The sequence below is a fragment of the Entelurus aequoreus genome, linkage group LG26 (genome assembly GCF_033978785.1).
Source record: "Entelurus aequoreus isolate RoL-2023_Sb linkage group LG26, RoL_Eaeq_v1.1, whole genome shotgun sequence".
Taxonomy (NCBI): domain Eukaryota; kingdom Metazoa; phylum Chordata; class Actinopteri; order Syngnathiformes; family Syngnathidae; genus Entelurus; species Entelurus aequoreus.
The window spans coordinates 36823627-36843434 of NC_084756.1; the positions used below are offsets into that span (position 1 = coordinate 36823627).

At 33.7% G+C, this 19808-nt stretch overlaps 2 protein-coding genes across 3 annotated transcripts in view; one reads left to right on the top strand and one right to left on the bottom strand.

Moving 5' to 3' along the window:
* LOC133643525 (deoxyribonuclease-1-like) overlaps positions 1-2785 on the top strand; it is a 49013-nt gene extending 46228 nt beyond the window's left edge. For both annotated transcript variants that reach the window (XM_062038154.1, XM_062038155.1), the window contains exon 11: positions 52-2785. In XM_062038154.1, coding sequence (XP_061894138.1) covers positions 52-116 — 65 coding nt within the window. In that variant the 3' untranslated portion in view covers positions 117-2785. The remainder of the gene's footprint in view (positions 1-51) is intronic.
* Positions 2786-13896: 11111 nt separating this feature from the next.
* On the bottom strand, positions 13897-19777 carry LOC133643458 (translation machinery-associated protein 7). The gene is made up of 4 exons (XM_062038052.1): positions 19632-19777; positions 19335-19390; positions 18050-18137; positions 13897-14203 (listed from the first exon to the last, which is right to left on the bottom strand). The coding sequence occupies exons 1-4, from the start codon at positions 19645-19647 to the stop codon at positions 14169-14171; spliced, it is 195 nt and encodes a 64-aa protein (XP_061894036.1). The 5' UTR covers positions 19648-19777; the 3' UTR covers positions 13897-14168.
* Positions 19778-19808: the final 31 nt, after the last annotated feature.

Below are 19808 nucleotides of genomic sequence, written 5' to 3' on the forward strand. Positions count from 1 at the left end.
TCAAGTCGGGTGTTCCAAGTCTTTGAGCCACACTCTTCTCCTCACCACCAGGTACTGTAAGCTCTCACCTCCACATCCAACACATCGACGTGGAATACCAACATCAATGTGCTTGAATTCTGTCAAAAAGAATGTGCCTTAAAAATGTTTTTTCAAGGGTTTCATTTTCATTTTTTTATATATATTTTTTCTTTATTTCAGGCAATGACATTTTTTTAAAAAAAGTACAAGGTAGACAACACGTAATAATATACATTAATATAATGCAAAAGGTGTCAGGTTTAAGCAGGGCCGGCCCGTGGCATAGGCCGTATAGGCAAATGCTAAGGGCGCCGTCCATCAGGGGGCGCCACGCCAGTGCCACAAATGTTATTATTATATTATTATTATATTATTTCTAAATACAAAAAATAATCCCACGTTAATTAAAATGCAAAGTAAAGCCTATTTAATAGAAATATTATTTGTTACAACATTACGGCGCCCCCTCCCTTCCCGTATCATGACTCTTTTTGGATGTCACCGCATCAAAAAATCAACACAAGATGTCAAAACGGCCAAAACTGTCAGGTGCCCAGAGAAGAAAAAAGAGAAAAGAAGAGGAGAAACGAGAAAAAGACATAGAGGTAGCAGGGAGGTAACGTTAGCCTACATGAAATTATTTGTCTGTTACAGAATATGATAGTAACCAGCATTAAGCTAATGTTACATGATTCGGCAATTGCTAATCAATAAATAACTAGTTCTGTTTTAACGTCGGGTTAATATTGTGGAGGGGGCTAAATTGTTATGGAAAATAATAATGTAACGTTAGGTAATTACAGTACTCCCACCTTACATTCCTCAGGGACATTTGTATTAGATCTTTTAAGCAGGTGTTTTTTGTTGACATTGTTATTGCCTTCTGGTTAGCTAATGTTTGCCCTGCAGGTAATAGTCACTTTTCCACCCCTTTATATATTAGGTATAGTTGTAAGCCTAGTTGTTAAAGTGCACATTATTAATGTTAATTAAGCAATATCACATGAGAGGGAATGCTGTTTTTTTTAATTTGAGCACTGCTGTGATTCGGTTAAAGATAATCATAACATAACATTCTCATATAATATGTTAATTTGCTTTCTTTAAGTTAAAAAAAAAGAAGGTCAAAGACAAAGCTATTCGGTTTCTTGTGAGTATATACACTTCACTGCCGATGGGCGCCAGATTGGTTAGGGCCAGGCCTGGGTTTAAGCACCGCTGACATCTATTAAACAGAACAAGAAGCAAGGAATCAGGCAGAGACAGAGTTCAATTTAGCTCATGGGGAGAATGCATGGAGCTGCACTGTCAGGTTCAAACGCTGATGACATCTACTAAACAAGACAAGAGGCAAAGAATCAAACAGAGACAGAATTAAATTTGGACTCTATCGAGGAGAAACCTGGCGACCATGCTCTGCCAAAAGATTGCACTCCTTCTTTATTGGACTTTAGAATAAAATAGATAGACTTTATTCAGCACCACAGTTCGCTCACATCCATTTTCTACTGCTTGTCCCATAATCAATAAACCAGTCAATCTATATAATAATGTATTGTAGAGCAGGTAGTGGCAAAGCACTTGATATGAAATATTTTCAAAGGATTGCTTTGATGTGAGGCTTTAAAATGTCTCAATAGTACTGTAATGGTCCCAATATTGACACCCGAGGAACACCTTGACTGAATAACATTTGCAAACCAACTTAAAGGAGAGCGATTATGCAAAAAAACAACAACAAAACCACCTTCTCTTACCTCTTGGTTGTATTCTGACACGTAACTTTTGAAGGGAAGTGACCAACGTGACGGATCACCAAAGCAACTATCTGAGTACGCAAGGGGCCTAGATCTTACCGCTAAAAGCAGATACACGCAAATAATCCAACTATGCAATGGAATTTATCCCTTTATGTTCTCAGAAAAATATTTGTGGAGTGATATTGAGGATTATACGTCGGTCACGTTCTCAGATATGTCAAATTATTGTGCTCCACACATCATTCTACACAACAAAACAAATGAAAACTTGTAAAAGCATGGAGGTCTACAACTTCTTTGTGTGTGTCTGGGTCAAGGACATTGGTATCAACACTCTCCATGATAAATATGTATCCTTTTTGCTCGGGTAATGTTGTATTCCATGATTTAACTTCACGTCTACATAAGCTATGTTTGTTGTTGTTGTTGTACGTGTCGTTTACTAGTAGCGGGTTTTTATTTATCAAAATATAACTATAGATGTCAACATTGTGTACGTGCTGATTCATTTATGATTGTTTATCAAAATATAACTATAGATGTCAACATTGTGTACGCGCTGAAAGATTCATTTATGATTGTTTATCAAAATATAACTATAGATGTCAACATTGTGTACGTGCTGAAATATTAATTCATGATTATCAAAATATAACTATAGATGTCAACATTGTGTACGTGCTGAAAGATTCATTTATGATTGTTTATCAAAATATAAATATAGATGTCAACATTGTGTACGTGCTGATTCATTTATGATTGTTTATCAAAATATAACTATAGATGTCAACATTGTGTAAGTGCTGAAAGATTCATTTATGATTGTTTATCAAAATATAACTATAGATGTCAACATTGTGTACGTGCTGAAATATTAATTCATGATTATCAAAATATAACTATAGATGTCAACATTGTGTATGTGCTGAAAGATTCATTTATGATTGTTTATCAAAATATAACTATAGATGTCAACATTGTGTACGTGCTGATTCATTTATGATTGTTTATCAAAATATAACTATAGATGTCAACATTGTGTAAGTGCTGAAAGATTCATTTATGATTGTTTATCAAAATATAACTATAGATGTCAACATCGTGTACGTGCTGATTCATTTATGATTGTTTATCAAAATATAACTATAGATGTCAACATTGTGTACGCGCTGAAAGATTAATGTATGATTGTTTATCAAAATATAACTATAGATGTCAACATTGTGTACGTGCTGAAATATTAATTCATGTTCATCAAAATATAACTATAGATGTCAACATTATGTAAGTGCTGAAAGATTAATTTAGGATTGTTTATCAAAATATAACTATAGATGTCAACATTGTGTACGTGCTGAAAGATTAATTCATGATTATCAAAATATAACTATAGATGTTAACATTGTGTACGTGCTGAAAGATTAATTCATGATTATCAAAATATAACTATAGATGTCAACATTGTGTACGTGCTGATTCATTTATGATTGTTTATCAAAATATAACTATAGATGTCAACATTGTGTATGTGCTGAAATATTCATTTATGATTGTTTATCAAAATATAACTATAGATGTCAACATTGTGTACGTGCTGAAATATTAATTCATGATTATCAAAATATAACTATAGATGTCAACATTGTGTACGTGCTGAAAGATTCATTTATGATTGTTTATCAAAATATAAATATAGATGTCAACATTGTGTACGTGCTGATTCATTTATGATTGTTTATCAAAATATAACTATAGATGTCAACATTGTGTACGTGCTGAAATATTAATTCATGATTATCAAAATATAACTATAGATGTCAACATTGTGTATGTGCTGAAAGATTCATTTATGATTGTTTATCAAAATATAACTATAGATGTCAACATTGTGTACGTGCTGATTCATTTGATTGTTTATCAAAATATAACTATAGATGTCAACATTGTGTAAGTGCTGAAAGATTAATTTATGATTGTTTATCAAAATATAACTATAGATGTCAACATTGTGTACGTGCTGATTCATTTATGATTGTTTATCAAAATATAACTATAGATGTCAACATTGTGTACGCGCTGAAAGATTAATGTATGATTGTTTATCAAAATATAACTATAGATGTCAACATTGTGTACGTGCTGAAATATTAATTCATGTTTATCAAAATATAACTATAGATGTCAACATTATGTAAGTGCTGAAAGATTAATTTATGATTGTTTATCAAAATATAACTATAGATGTCAACATTGTGTACGTGCTGAAAGATTAATTCATGATTATCAAAATATAACTATAGATGTTAACATTGTGTACGTGCTGAAAGATTAATTCATGATTATCAAAATATAACTATAGATGTCAACATTGTGTACGTGCTGATTCATTTATGATTGTTTATCAAAATATAACTATAGATGTCAACATTGTGTATGTGCTGAAATATTCATTTATGATTGTTTATCAAAATATAACTATAGATGTCAACATTGTGTACGTGCTGAAAGATTAATTCATGATTATCAAAATATAACTATAGATGTCAACATTGTGTACGTGCTGATTCATTTATGATTGTTTATCAAAATATAACTATAGATGTCAACATTGTGTATGTGCTGAAATATTCATTTATGATTGTTTATCAAAATATAACTATAGATGTCAACATTGTGTACGTGCTGAAATATTAATTCATGATTATCAAAATATAACTATAGATGTCAACATTGTGTACGTGCTGAAATATTAATTCATGATTATCAAAATATAACTATAGATGTCAACATTGTGTACGTGCTGAAAGATTCATTTATGATTGTTTATCAAAATATAAATATAGATGTCAACATTGTGTACGTGCTGATTCATTTATGATTGTTTATCAAAATATAACTATAGATGTCAACATTGTGTACGTGCTGATTCATTTATGATTGTTTATCAAAATATAACTATAGATGTCAACATTGTGTACGTGCTGAAATATTAATTCATGATTATCAAAATATAACTATAGATGTCAACATTGTGTATGTGCTGAAAGATTCATTTATGATTGTTTATCAAAATATAAATATAGATGTCAACATTGTGTACGTGCTGATTCATTTATGATTGTTTATCAAAATATAACTATAGATGTCAACATTGTGTACGTGCTGATTCATTTATGATTGTTTATCAAAATATAACTATAGATGTCAACATTGTGTACGTGCTGAAATATTCATTTATAAATGTTTATCAAAATATAACTATAGATGTCAACATTGTGTACGTGCTGAAATATTAATTCATGATTATCAAAATATAACTATAGATGTCAACATTGTGTACGTGCTGAAATATTAATTCATGATTATCAAAATATAACTATAGATGTCAACATTGTGTACGTGCTGAAAGATTCATTTATGATTGTTTATCAAAATATAAATATAGATGTCAACATTGTGTACGTGCTGATTCATTTGATTGTTTATCAAAATATAACTATAGATGTCAACATTGTGTACGTGCTGAAATATTAATTCATGATTATCAAAATATAACTATAGATGTCAACATTGTGTATGTGCTGAAAGATTCATTTATGATTGTTTATCAAAATATAAATATAGATGTCAACATTGTGTACGTGCTGATTCATTTATGATTGTTTATCAAAATATAACTATAGATGTCAACATTGTGTACGTGCTGATTCATTTATGATTGTTTATCAAAATATAACTATAGATGTCAACATTGTGTACGTGCTGAAAGATTAATTTATGATTGTTTATCAAAATATAACTATAGATGTCAACATTGTGTACGTGCTGATTCATTTATGATTGTTTATCAAAATATAACTATAGATGTCAACATTGTGTACGTGCTGATTCATTTATGATTGTTTATCAAAATATAACTATAGATGTCAACATTGTGTACGTGCTGATTCATTTGATTGTTTATCAAAATATAACTATAGATGTCAACATTGTGTACGTGCTGATTCATTTATGATTGTTTATCAAAATATAACTATAGATGTCAACATTGTGTACGTGCTGATTCATTTATGATTGTTTATCAAAATATAACTATAGATGTCAACATTGTGTACGTGCTGATTCATTTATGATTGTTTATCAAAATATAACTATAGATGTCAATATTGTGTACGTGCTGATTCATTTATGATTGTTTATCAAAATATAACTATAGAGATCAACATTGTGTATGTGCTGAAATATTCGTTTATGATTGTTTATCAAAATATAACTATAGTTGTCAACATTGTGTACGTGCTGATTCATTTATGATTGTTTATCAAAATATAACTATAGTTGTCAACATTGTGTACGTGCTGGTTCATTTATTATTGTTTATCAAAATATAACTATAGATGTCAACATTGTGTACGTGCTGATTCATTTATGATTGTTTATCAAAATATAACTATAGAGATCAACATTGTGTATGTGCTGAAATATTCGTTTATGATTGTTTATCAAAATATAACTATAGTTGTCAACATTGTGTACGTGCTGATTCATGTATGATTGTTTATCAAAATATAACTATAGATGTCAACATTGTGTACGTGCTGATTCATTTATGATTGTTTATCAAAATATAACTATAGATGTCAACATTGTGTACGCGCTGAAAGATTAATTTATGATTGTTTATCAAAATATAACTATAGATGTCAACATTGTGTACGTGCTGATTCATTTATTATTGTTTATCAAAATATAACTATAGATGTCAATATTGTGTACGTGCTGAAAGATTCATTTATGATTGTTTATCAAAATATAACTATAGATGTCAACATTGTGTACGTGCTGAAAGATTCATTTATGATTGTTTATCAAAATATAACTATAGATGTCAAAATTGTGTACGTGCTGAAAGATTCATTTATGATTGTTTATCAAAATATAAATATAGATGTCAACATTGTGTATGTGCTGAAAGATTAATTTATGATTGTTTATCAAAATATAAATATAGAAGTCAACATTGTGTACGTGCTGAAAGATTCATTTATGATTGTTTATCAAAATATAACTATAGATGTCAACATTGTGTACGTGCTGAAAGATTTATTTATGATTGTTTATCAAAATATAACCATAGATGTCAACATTGTGTACGTGCTGATTCATTTATGATTGTTTATCAAAATATAACTATAGATGTCAAAATTGTGTACGTGCTGAAATATTCATTTATAATTGTTTATCAAAATATAACTATAGATGTCAACATTGTGTACGTGCTGATTCATTTGATTGTTTATCAAAATATAACTATAGATGTCAACATTGTGTACGTGCTGATTCATTTATGATTGTTTATCAAAATATAACTATAGATGTCAACATTGTGTACGTGCTGATTCATTTGATTGTTTATCAAAATATAACTATAGATGTCAACATTGTGTTTGTGCTGATTCATTTATGATTGTTTATCAAAATATAACTATAGAGATCAACATTGTGTATGTGCTGAAATATTCGTTTATGATTGTTTATCAAAATATAACTATAGTTGTCAACATTGTGTACGTGCTGATTCATGTATGATTGTTTATCAAAATATAACTAGATGTCAACATTGTGTACGTGCTGATTCATTTATGATTGTTTATCAAAATATAACTATAGATGTCAACATTGTGTACGCGCTGAAAGATTAATTTATGATTGTTTATCAAAATATAACTATAGATGTCAACATTGTGTACGTGCTGATTCATTTATTATTGTTTATCAAAATATAACTATAGATGTCAATATTGTGTACGTGCTGAAAGATTCATTTATGATTGTTTATCAAAATATAACTATAGATGTCAACATCGTGTACGTGCTGATTCATTTATGATTGTTTATCAAAATATAACTATAGATGTCAACATTGTGTATGTGTTGAAAGATTAATTTATGATTGTTTATCAAAATATAAATATAGAAGTCAACATTGTGTACGTGCTGAAAGATTCATTTATGATTGTTTATCAAAATATAACTATAGATGTCAACATTGTGTACGTGCTGAAAGATTTATTTATGATTGTTTATCAAAATATAACCATAGATGTCAACATTGTGTACGTGCTGAAAGATTCATTTATGATTGTTTATCAAAATATAACTATAGTTGTCAACATTGTGTACGTGCTGAAATATTCATTTATAATTGTTTATCAAAATATAACTATAGATGTCAACATTGTGTATGTGCTGAAATATTCATTTATAATTGTTTATCAAAATATAACTATAGTTGTCAACATTGTGTACGTGCTGAAATATTCATTTATAATTGTTTATCAAAATATAACTATAGTTGTCAACATTGTGTACGTGCTGAAATATTCATTTATAATTGTTTATCAAAATATAACTATAGATGTCAACATTGTGTATGTGCTGAAAGATTCATTTGATCGTTGCCTTTGGTAAAAACGTAAAAATGTAGACTCGCCAAGTTGGTAGTTTACGAAAGACTCGTAGCAAAAATGCGTTTTAAGAACCCTGGAACAAGATGAATACAAATAATATCACGGTAATACTTAAATGGGAAATAATGTTAAAAGTATATCAAACAAACCTTTAACCAAGTGATCCCTGCACACTTGTGCGTTCGACCAGAGCGTGCCACTTTTCTCGTCTTCTTTCGTAAAAATCTTGACATATTCAGGCATGTGATTTGACCACAATGAAAAAGACTGAAAAAACTTCCGGGGGTCTGGGAGATGAAGGCCCCCCAGCAATGCCCCCCGAAGCTCCTGGTTTTTCACCAATTTAACATGCTAAAATTAACAAAGACGGCACCATTTGAAGAAAATATTTTAGTGTTTAAAGACATGAAAACATCATTAATAGACCATACATAACCCAATTATCCTAATGAATCACTGTATATGGTTCAGTCCCAACAGTATTTAGTCACTAATATTTACATCTTGTGTTCATTTCACATCCACAGGTGTCACATTGATCAGTGTTATTATCTACACTTTATTTACAGTATTACCACATTACTTCAGTTCATGTAATGTAATGTAATGTAAACATTTCATTATTTTCGCCAAAATAGGACATACATTTATGAAAATAATTAAACATGTTTAGTGTTGTTTACTCATATTTGAAAATAGGAAATAATAATAATGTGAGGACACTGACATATTGCATGAAACAAGTGTGAAAATATTTACCTCCAAGATTGTTACACCACTGACAATAGTTTCAAGAGACTACATAAGAACTTAATATTACAAAATAGTATTATATGCAAATTTATTTCAAATAAATTGTTAACTGGAATCAATAATGCGACTCTTTGAATTTCTGTAATTTCATAATATATTTTCACGTGGCTTTTTATTTTTTAGAAAAAACCATTTATATTTCGCAAAGCAATAATTGGTTAATATTTAAAACAAACATGCGTATTTCGCAAGCAAATATTTTTTAGCTTACCTCATTCTTAACAACCCTGTCTGCAACTGAAGTGGGTTGTGGGCGGATCTTTCCTCTCCATGTCTACGACAGTTGCCGATGTAAACAAAGGATGAAGTCCGTAAGGTTTGCTCACTTTCGGTTGACATCTAAAAGTACCAGCTAGTGAAAAGTTTGTTTTCCTTGCTTCAAGTTGTTTCATATGTTTTTGGCGTTTCGCATGTACTTCCAAAGCCTTGAAACCTCGAGATCCATAGTCAATATTATCATGACACCACGTGCACAAAACCTTTCCGGTGTTGTACCGAAATCTGTTACCCGTCGGAATTTGTAACTCCAGGGGGCGATGTTCCCATGGCGTTTGTTTGATGGTTAAACGGCAAGCCCAAAGAGGAGGAGAAGAAGAACGCTTGCGTAAATGGCGTAAACTATCCTTGTCTATATTGGAAAATGTATGTGTGTGAGAGAGAATCAACAGCTGAAACAATGGACTCATACTATAATGAAAGTAAGTCATTGATTTCCAGAATATGTGTAATTTATTAATGCTGAAATTCTGACAACTGACGTTTCAGCATGAAGGATAGTTTACGCCATTTACGCAAGCGTTCTTCTTCTCCTCCTCTTTGGGCTTGCCGTTTAACCATCAAACAAACGCCATGGGAACATCGCCCCCTGGAGTTACAAATTCCGATGGGTAACAGATTTCGGTACAACACCGGGGACGATCGATTTTCCGAATAAAATCACCGAACAAAGTCGTAACTTCCTTCTTCCCAACAGTATCAGTGATTTCCCTTTCCATCCAGTCCCATCCGAACTTATTTTTGACATGTTTATCAATTTCTTTTACTCGTAAAGCGTCCTTTCTCTCGAGAACCGACATCGTTTACATATGGAAAATGGCGGTATGATGACGTTATTAACGTCATCATTCATAACAGATGTCCTGATTGGTCGATATGTTCCTTGTGACCAATCAACTACGGCGTAATATAAACTACGTCTCGAATCTTGATTTAGGGTCGGAAAAAAAACGGAAAAACGGGAGATAATTTTTTTTCCCCCCCGAGCTTAAAAAAGACGGAATTCCGACTTTAGACGGAAAAATCACATGCCTGCATATTTCGTCCTTCTTGATTACTTCTCGAGGAACTCTGAAGAAACTTGCATCCTTTACGCCATTCCAACGGTTCCAACAGCCTTGAACGACGCAAGCAGAGGGCAGTTTTCTTTCAGAAAGGCAAAATGTCGGCCAGAACGCCATGACAACAGACGCCCGCTGGCCCACCACTACCAGCCTCGCATATTTAACGAGCCGGACGTGACGTCAGGTGCATACAACCAATTAGTACCTGTTTTTGTGTATTTGGAAGCTGCAAAAGTCCCGAATATTTGAAATTAAACCATGGTAGGCATGGCAGAGATATTTATAAAACAATCTTGCCTTCCTTCGTACTTCCTCCAAACGAGCCGTTTAGTTTGCCCAATTTGTGACGTCTCCATATATGGTAAACATTTACCTGAAGAGCTTTGCGTGAGTCCGCCATCTTTCCTTTTCGTTATATCACACTCAGAAAATATAAATGTAAAATATAGTCTAAGCCAGGGGTGTCCAAACTTTTTCCACTGAGGGCTGCACACGGAAAAATTAAAGCATGCGGGGGCCATTTTGATATTTTTCAAATATAATAATAATAATAATAGGGTCTCAGTCATTAAAATGTTAAAAATAAGTCACATTATTATTTGTTATTTTTAATTTAACGCTTACAGTAAATCTCTATATCCACTTCAGGTTGATATAATGTTAAAAAAAAAAAAAAGGTTTTATGTAGGGATGTCCGATAATATCGGCCTGCCGATATTACCGGCCGATAAATGCGTTAAAATGTAATATCGGAAATTATCGGTATCGTTTTTTTTATTATCTGTATCGTTTTTTTAAAATTTTTATTAAATCAACATAAAAAACACAAGATACACTTACAATTAGTGCACCAACCCAAAAAACCTCCCTCCCCCCATTTATTTCTGTTATCAATATTCTGCTTCCTACATTATATATCAATATATATCAATACAGTCTGCAAGGGATACAGTCCGTAAGCACACATGATTGTGCGTGCTGCTGGTCCACTAATAGTACTAACCTTTAACACTTCATTTTACTCATTTTCATTAATTACTAGTTTCTATGTAACTGTTTTTATATTGTTTTACTTTCTTTTTTATTCAAGAAAATGTTTTTAATTTATTTATCTCATTTTATTTGATTAATTTTTTTAAAAAGGACCTTATCTTCACCATACCTGGTTGTCCAAATTAGGCATAATAATGTGTTAATTCCACGACTGCATATATCGGTATCGGTTGATATCGGTATCGGTAATTAAAGAGTTGGACAATATCGGATATCGGCAAAAAGCCATTATCGGACATCCCTAGTTTTATGCCTTTTCTGTCAAAGACAACTTTGTTTTTTATAGTAAAAGTGAAATATGCAGTATTTCCCCCAACGCCCAAAACATTCAGAAAGCAATGTTTGATGTGAAGTAATTGGAGCCCTAAAAAGCATCAATAATGCAAGACACCATTGATTTTAATTTATTATTATTTTTGATTAATCACAGTGAAAAGATCAATAAAATCCCATTAAATATATTTGGGATCCAAAAAGTCCCCCACTCATGAAGTGATACATTTTTATTAGAGATGTCCGATAATATCGGCCTGCCGATATATGCGTTAAAATGTAATATCGGAAATGATCGGTATCGGTTTTTTTTATTATCGGTATCGTTTTTTTTTTTTTGTGTTTTTTTTATTAAATCCACATAAAAAACACAAGATACACTTACAATTAGTGCACCAAGCCAAAAAACCTCCCTCCCCCATTCACACTCATTCACACAAAAGGGTTGTTTCTTTCTGTTATTAATATTCTGCTTCCTACATTATATATCAATATATATCAATACAGTCTGCAAGGGATACAGTCCGTAAGCACACATGATTGTGCGTGCTGCTGCTCCACTAATAGTACTAACCTTTAACACTTCATTTTACTCATTTTCATTCATTACTAGTTTCTATGTAACTGTTTTTATATTGTTTTACTTTCTTTTTTATTCAAGAAAATGTTTTTAATTTATTTATCTCATTTTATTTGATTCATTTTTTTAAAAAGGACCTTATCTTCACCATACCTGGTTGTCCAAATTAGGCATAATAATGTGTTAATTCCACGACTGTATACATCAGTTGATATCGGTATCGGTAATTAAAGAGTTGGACAATATCGGATATCGGCAAAAAGCCATTATCGGACATCCCTAATTTTTATCATATTTTTTTTAACTTTCAACACTTAAAATTACGAGATCAACTTCAGATATATCTGTCCATTTTACGTTTGAACTATTATTTTGGGCTGCTGCCCCCGCGACCCGACCTCGGATAAGCGGAAGAAGATGGATGGATGGACTATTATTTTGTTTGTTTTATGCTCTTATGTCAAAGAAAACATTGTTTTTATATGGCAACCACACAATATATGCAATATTTTCCACATAAAACATTTTAAAGTGAAATATTTGAAGTAATTGGAGCCTTGAATAGATCAATAATTGATTATAACATAGAATAATTTTTTTATAGGGATGTCCGATAATGGCTTTTTGCCGATATTCCGATATTGTCCAACTCTTTAATTACCGATACCGATATCAACCGATATATACAGTCGTGGAATTAACACATTATTATGCCTAATTTGGACAACCAGGTATGGTGAAGATAAGGCCCTTTTAAAAAATAAATAAATAAATAAGATAAATAAATTAAAAACATTTTCTTGAATAAAAAAGAAAGTAAAACAATATAAAAACAGTTACATAGAAACTAGTAATTAATGAAAATTAGTAACATTAACTGTTAAAGGTTAGTACTATTAGTGGAGCAGCAGCACGCACAATCATGTGTGCTTACGGACTGTATCCCTTGCAGACTGTATTGATATATATTGATATATAATGTAGGAAGCAGAATATTAATAACAGAAAGAAACAACCCTTTTGTGTGAATGAGGAGGGAGTTTTTTTGGGTTGGTGCATTAATTGTAAGTGTATCTTGTGTTTTTTATGTTGATTTAATAAAAAAACAAAACAAAACAAAAAAAAAACGATACTGATAATAAAAAAAACGATACCGATAATTTCCGATATTACATTTTAACGCATTTATCGGCCGATAATATCGGCAGGCCGATATTATCGGACATCCCTATTTAAAAAAATTTTTTTTTTTTTTAGCAATGGCAAAAAAAGCAAAATAAAGAAAGACAAACAGCCTGCATGGCAGCTTTGTGTCAACATTGCAACTCTTCCTCGTTACATTTCACCTCATTCCACTTTTTTTCATGTTAATTTTTCATTTTTGCAATAGCATTTCCAGAATATGTGGCGGGCCGCTAAACAATTAGCTGTGGGGCCGCACTTTGGACACCCCTGGTTTAAACCATTGGTGTCAAACTCTGGCCCGCCGTGTCATTTAATTTGTCCCTCGGCCCCATGTACTGTATTCATTTCAATCGTCTTCTATCTCAAAATTAAAACCTTAAATTCACAACTTTTTTGGGGGGTGATTTCAAAACATTTTATTGGTATCTTTGCATTTACAATAAAATGCCATAAAAAAAGTAAACTCTTGATTATTCCCACAGTGTTATATGAGAACTGTGGGTACGACAACAAATGTATGGGTGTGAGACCTCCAGTTACAAGCTGTACACAAAACTCAGGTTTTCCCAAATTACCTTTGACTTGTGGAAAAAGGTAACTGGGGACCGTGGCAAAACAAAGTGGTGTCTCGAGGAGCAAAGATACACGGCAGTCATGGGGAACCGAAGCAGGGTCACTTCTTGCCGGATTTCTTGATGCCGCTGCTACCTGCAGGAGAACACATAAGAAATGTCAACATGTTGAGCACCACAATAAGGACTCTTTCACCATTGTTCACAGCCAAAGTTGGTAGCAAACATGGCGTCCTGTAGCCGCTTGAGCAGCTTTTGGCCATAGGCTCTCCTAAATGATTGGTTGAAAGAACAAATCATTTAACTACAGGGCGCCATGTTTGCTACTAACTTTGATAACAAGTTGGCTATACTCATTAGATGGCTCGGCCACAAAATATCGGTTTCTCAGCTGCAGGTTGTCTGGGCCGCAGTTGTAATACCATTTTCCTAAAGTAGCAGTAGAGTGGAAAAACAAGGTGCCTCTATATTGAAGCTATTATCATATATACCGTAATTTCCGGACTATAAGCCGCTACTTTTCCCCCTCGTTCTGGTCCCTGCGGCTTATACAAGGGTGCGGCTTATATATGGCCTGTTCTTCTCCGACACCGACGAAGAGGATTTCGGTGGTTTTAGTACGCAGGAGGAAGACGATGACACAATGATTAAAGACTGACTTTTCATATACCGGTAGGCTGGTTATTTTGATAACGTACAGGCGAGCACTTTGTATTACTTTGCACCGTTGTATTATTTGTACTCTGCAAGTTTGATTGAATGATTGAAAGATTTATTGTTAATAAATGGGACGCTTTGCGTTCCCAAACAGTCATCTCTGTCCCGACAATCCCCTCCGTGGTAGCAGGAACCCCTATATACTACGCTAATTACACATCAAAACCCTGCGGCTTATAGTCGGGTGCGGCTTATAGTCCGGAAATTACGGTATCTGATGTATAACACCAGAAGACTTCAAAGTTTGTGAATAAATAGATATGATCAAAATAGTATCAATCCCACAGATATTACCGAGCCATTTTGAGAGCTAATGAGCAAGCTAAGTCACGTGATCCGCGACATGGAGGAGGAACCACGGATCCCTTCCCCATCAACAACAATGTTCATCAAGCAGACTTTGTGACACCCAACAACAATTACTTTGGGATAGAGATGTCCGATATCGGTCTGCCGATATTATGGGCCGATAAATGCGTTAAAATGTAATATCGGAAATTATCGGTATCGTTTTTTTTATTATCAGTATCGTTTTTTTTTTGTTTTTTTTTTATTAAATCAACATAAAAAAACACAAGATACACTTACAATTAGTGCACCAACCCAAAAAACCTCCCTCCCCCATTTACACTCATTCACACAAAAGGGTTGTTTCTTTCTGTTATTAATATTCTGCTTCCTACATTATATATCAATATATATCAATACAGTCTGCAAGGGATACAGTCCGTAAGCATACATAATTGTGCGTGCTGCTGCTCCACTAATAGTACTAGCCTTTAACAGTTAATTTTACTAATTTTCATTCATTACTAGTTTCTATGTAACTGTTTTTATATTGTTTTACTTTCTTTTTTATTCAAGAAAATGTTTTCAATTTATTTATCTTATTTTATAATTTTTTTTAAAAAGTACCTTATCTTCACCATACCTGGTTGTCCAAATTAGGCATAATAATGTGTTAATTCCACGACTGCATATATCGGTTGATATCGGTATCGGTAATTAAAGAGTTGGACAATATCGGAATATCGGCAAAAAGCCATTATCGGACATCCCTACTTTGGGACAAATGATGACCCAGAACCTTATATTTTTGAGCCCGAACACAAAGAGGATGAGTAATAAGTTTTAGAAGCCGAGTGCTAAACGAATGTAGCTTTATTGTGACACTAATAGCATCAGCGGCATTGTTAGGTGCTAAACATACAAACTAGAGGTGTAACGGTACACAAAAATGTCGGTTCGGTACGTACCTCAGTTGAGAGGTCACGGTTCGGTTTATTTTCGGTACAGTAAGAAAACAACAAAATGTAAATTTTTGGGTTAGTTATTTACCAAATTTGCAAAATCTTCCACCAAAAATATTTTTCTTAGTGTAATATTTGATGTGAAGTAATGGGAACCTTGGATAGGTCAATAATTCATAATAATATTGATTTTGATTCAATATTATGTTTTGAGCAATGACAGTTTGAAAGAAAGAAAACACAGCTTTGTTTTATTAGTCAACATTGCAACTTTTTCTAAATTACATTTAAGCTTTTTTATTTCACTTTTGTTATGTTTTTGTTTATTTGAATAGTATTTTTAGAACGTGCCGTGGGCCTTTAAAACATTAGCTGTGGGCAGCAAATGGCCTCCGGGGCACACTTTTGACACCCCTGCTATAGATAATACAAAATTAAATGTGATAAATCTATGGATAAAAAGCAGAGCCTGGCGACGCATGCGCGTTTATCATAACTCTCTCTGTCTCTGCCCCTCCCTCACCAATGCTGCTGTTTGTTTTGTTTTTAACCCCTTCTTAACCCTGAACGTACATTGAAAATACACGCAACCCTAACTCAAAATGCCGGACATTTGAGGCATTGAAGAAACTCCGCCCTGACAGCTCCGCAAAAGAGGACATGTCCGGTGAAAAGAGGAAGTATGGTCAGTCTATCCTAGCCCGTTAGCTGCTAGCATGCCGTGTGTTGTGCCTCGGCGTGCATTGTTTACACAACGCGCGTTACGCTACTTCATATGTCCGTGTGGAAACTCGTTCGGTACACCTCCGAACCGAACCGGAACCCCCGTACCGAAAACGGTTCGATACAAATACACGTACCGTTACACCCCTAATACAAACTAACCATAATAAAACAAACACTGACTGTAATATTTGCACTCTTGCCGGGATGCCGACCGACAAGACGCTCACAAAATTCCGTTTAGATGAAGAATCAATCTTCAAGAAGGGATAAAAAAAGTTGCTGCAACTAGCGTCTTTTTTGTCTTTCGCCATCTCGGGGGATGTGAAAGTGGACCAGCCTGTCGGTCCATGGCCACATTTGTCTACGAGCAGGTGAGAGATGCATGAATTGTAATTTAGAATGAAGCAGAAGCAGCTGTTGGCTCAGTGTGTACAAAATAGCAGCGTAAGCTAGCATTAGCTCACCGCTATCAATGTTGGCGCTTACGCCATCACTCATATTTGGTTAAATTTCAGGTCACGACATGTAAATGGAGTATTGTTGGCGCTTCCTGGATGTTTTAGAGGGTTTTATGAGCACAACAGAGGAGCCTCCATCTGTTGACTCAATTGTTAGCTATTTATTTACAATTTGGTATGCATTAAAAAGCCAAGCATGTGTTCTTGTCTTACATAAGGATTGTGAATGACACACAGCACATCTCTTTACAATTTTTGTGTATTTCCAGTATGACTGATCTAATAATATGGTCAGAGTGCAGAAGTGTTACTACAGTGACGTAAAATCTATGGAAATTAAGGAAAGTAGTCGAAGTGGAATATTCAAAATGGCATTTAGTGATGTTTAGACAGTATTTTCACATACTTTGCTGATTGTAAATACAATTGGATACAATGAAACATAATTAAGCATATAAAGTCAACTACTTTTTCCACTTAACTGGTACTTTAAGCGCAAAAATTATGATTTAAGTGGTGAAACTGTATTTTCATTTACACTTTAATTTTATTGACTGTTTAGGTAAGAAAACATCATTACTAAATTACATAATTCTATGTAAATAAATGTTTTGTCAGTTATTTATGACTCCCTTTTTATACAGTATATTTGGTTGGTACTTATATTTGCAATCAGTCTGACCTAAGCCTAAGGTTTGTGTTAAATAAATAATATTTGTCATTAACACAGATATAATTATTGAATACGATTAAAATGAGTAATTCAGTGTTGATATTTGAGTGGAAAAGTTGGGCCCTGAGGTCCGAAAGGTTAAGAACCCCCATTCATACCTAGAGGTCCTTTTCCAGATGCTTTGGCCTTCAATGTGTCCAAGGCTTTCTGCTCCTCCTTCTGCTTCTTCTTGAAGGCCATGTCGTCCTGCACACATTGTTACATGTTGTAAAGTACAAACACCCAAAAGCAGTCAAGTTGTGTAAATAAAAACAGAATACAATGATTGGAAAATCCTGTCAACTTATATTCAATTGAATAGACTGCAAAGACAAGATATTTCATGTTCACACTGGAAAACGTTATTTTTTTGCAAATATTAGCTCATTAGGACTTTGATGCCTGCATCATGTTTCAAAAAAGTTGGCACACGTGGCAAAAAAGAATGAGAAAGTTGACCATTAATGCTGAAAGGTACATACAAGTTTTGGAGCAACGTTATCATGGACGCCCCTGCTTATTTCAGCAAGACAATGCCATCATGGACGCCCCTGCTTATTTCAGCAAGACAATGCCAAGCCACGTGTTACAACAGCGTGGCTTCATAGTAAAAGAGTGTGGGTACTAGACTGGCCTGCCTGTAGTTTATTCATCTGCATGACACCTGGCTGCACATATATGTTCATAAAGGTGTAGTTTATTCACCTGCATGACACCTGGCTGCACATATGTTCATTAAAGGTGTAGTTTATTCACCTGCATGACACCTGGCTGCACATATATGTTCATAAAGGTGTAGTTTATTCACCTGCATGACACCTGGCTGCACATATGTTCATAAAGGTGTAGTTTATTCACCTGCATGACACCTGGCTGCACATATGTTCATAAAGGTGTAGTTTATTCACCTGCATGACACCTGGCTGCACATATGTTCAATAAAGGTGTAGTTTATTCACCTGCATGACACCTGGCTGCACATATGTTCATTAAAGGTGTAGTTTATTCACCTGCATGACACCTGGCTGCACATATGTTCATTAAAGGTGTAGTTTATTCACCTGCATGACAGCTGGCTGCACACATGTTCATTAAAGGTGTAGTTTATTCACCTGCATGACACCTGGCTGCACATATGTTCATAAAGGTGTAGTTTATTCACCTGCATGACAGCTGGCTGCAAATATGTTCATTAAAAGGTGTAGTTTATTCACATGAATGACACCTGGCTGCACATATGTTAATTAAAGGTGTAGTTTATTCACCTGGCTGCACATATGTTCATTAAAGGTGTAGTTTATTCACCTGGCTGCACATATGTTCATTAAAGGTGTAGTTTATTAACCTGCATGACACCTGGCTGCACATATGTTCATTAAAAGGTCTTGGAAGGTGGACTCTTACCTCATCCAAGTCCTTGTCCTGTTTCTTGGGAGCCTTCAGCGGTTTCTTTTTGCCTCCTGATGATGACATGACATATTTTGGTTATTTTCGGCATCGACTACAATTTAGGATATGATGCACTTTTTTAAATAAGCCGTTGATTAATCGATGACTAACATAACACACACGCAATGTAACAGTGTGCAGGCAACATATAATACTTTAGCATGTTAGCTTACTAATACGCATTTACGTCGAGTTTTTTTACTCTAGCGTTTACACACATTATAATGATAGAGATTCAAAACAACGTCTCACCTTCCCTGCCGGACATGGTGCGATGCTAAATAACGTGAATTTAGGAGAAATATTCGAATGTTCGGATAAGAAAACACCACATTTGCTTTGGCGGAGCCGCGCTGTGAGGACCCAGGAAGTAGAATCCCGACCCGGAAATAGAAGGATGAATATATGCCGGAACAAAAATCTCGTCCC

Excerpts from the sequence above, each read along its gene's own strand:
- LOC133643458 (XM_062038052.1), bottom strand. Across the intron at positions 18,138-19,334 it reads AGGACAAGGACTTGGATGAG|GACGACATGGCCTTCAAGAA; the intron begins GTAAGAGTCCAC and ends CAATGTGTGCAG. Across the intron at positions 14,204-18,049 it reads ATCTGGAAAAGGACCTCTAG|GTAGCAGCGGCATCAAGAAA; the intron begins GTATGAATGGGG and ends GTTCTCCTGCAG.